Consider the following 1,297-nt stretch of genomic DNA (forward strand, 5'->3'; position numbering starts at 1 on the left):
AATATTACTGATATAGATGATAAGATTATAAAAAGAGCAAGGCAGAACTACTTGTACGAAAAGTACATGGAAGAAAATCACAGCCTTAATGGAATATTAGATGACATCAGAGAAGTAATGACTAATTTTGAGAATGTTGTAAAAACTACAAATTGCGCTGATAAAAAGTGCATGTTAGAGAAGATGTTTAATAGAATAACGAAAGCTATTGAAGATCTGCAGAAGGCGGTGAAAGAGAAGGATGAAAAAAAGATCTTAGAGTCTCAAGAAGTAAGTCACTTAAGATACATATAATGTAGAATCTATTTTTTTAAATTGTTTTATGCAAAGTAAATAATAATTTCTATACAGGCATTATTGAGAGAGGCTAGAGATCCCTTAGCTAATTGGTTAGATGATATTAAAGGTAGCACAGTCACAGAACACTCCATATTTAATAAATTATCACAGCATTGGGAAGCGGAATATCATAAAGATATGGATGCTTTAAATGTAAGATTTAAATATAGAATGTTTTTATTTATTTCTAAAACAAACACAATTTGTTTTTAATATTGTTTTTCCACAAATATTTTAGGTATTAAAACCAAACGTGCTCACGAGAGTTAGTGAATATATACCTGAGATAATAGCGTTTGTACAAGGAATAATAGGCAATGGATTTGCTTATGAAAGTAATGGATCAGTATATTTTGACGTAAGCAAGTTTGATAAACAAGAGAAACATTTTTATGCTAAGCTTGTACCAGAAGCATATGGCGATACGTCAAGTTTGGAAGAGGGAGAAGGTAAGTTTGAGTTACCTTTCACGTTTGGTTTTTTTAGAACTAAATTAACTAATGTTTTTTTTTTTCTTTACTAAGGTGACTTAAGCATTACGGCAGATAAGCTCTCTGAGAAGAAGTCGGTAACAGACTTTGCGCTCTGGAAAAGCTCAAAGGACGGTGAACCCTGGTGGGACAGTCCCTGGGGCAAAGGACGTCCAGGGTGGCATATCGAATGCTCAGCCATGGCGACCGCAATTCACGGAAAAAGTTTAGACATTCATACAGGCGGGGTGGATCTTAAATTTCCCCATCATGATAATGAACTCGCACAAACGGAAGCGCATTTTGATAACCCCCATTGGGTCAACTATTTCTTGCACTCTGGCCACTTGACTATAGCTGGCTGCAAAATGTCAAAGTCGCTAAAGAATTTTGTGACGATACAGGACGCTTTAAAGAAATACTCGAGCAGGCAGCTCAGATTTGCCTTCCTTCTGCATTCATGGAAAGATACTTTAGATTACAGCGAT

At 35.5% G+C, this 1,297-nt stretch overlaps 1 protein-coding gene across 1 annotated transcript; it reads left to right on the top strand.

The window, feature by feature from the left end:
* Positions 1-3: 3 nt before the first annotated feature.
* LOC112455277 (cysteine--tRNA ligase, cytoplasmic-like) lies at positions 4-1,294 on the top strand (the record flags this gene model as incomplete). Its single annotated transcript, XM_025017082.1, has 4 exons — positions 4-270; positions 352-492; positions 578-788; positions 864-1,294. Coding segments are annotated over 4 exons (1,050 nt in total), but the record flags the coding sequence as incomplete, so codon positions are not given.
* Between the last annotated feature and the right edge of the window lie 3 nt (positions 1,295-1,297).

This window comes from Temnothorax curvispinosus, unplaced genomic scaffold (assembly GCF_003070985.1).
Source record: "Temnothorax curvispinosus isolate PA1 unplaced genomic scaffold, ASM307098v1 QBEX01005966.1, whole genome shotgun sequence".
Classification (NCBI taxonomy): Eukaryota; Metazoa; Arthropoda; class Insecta; order Hymenoptera; family Formicidae; genus Temnothorax; species Temnothorax curvispinosus.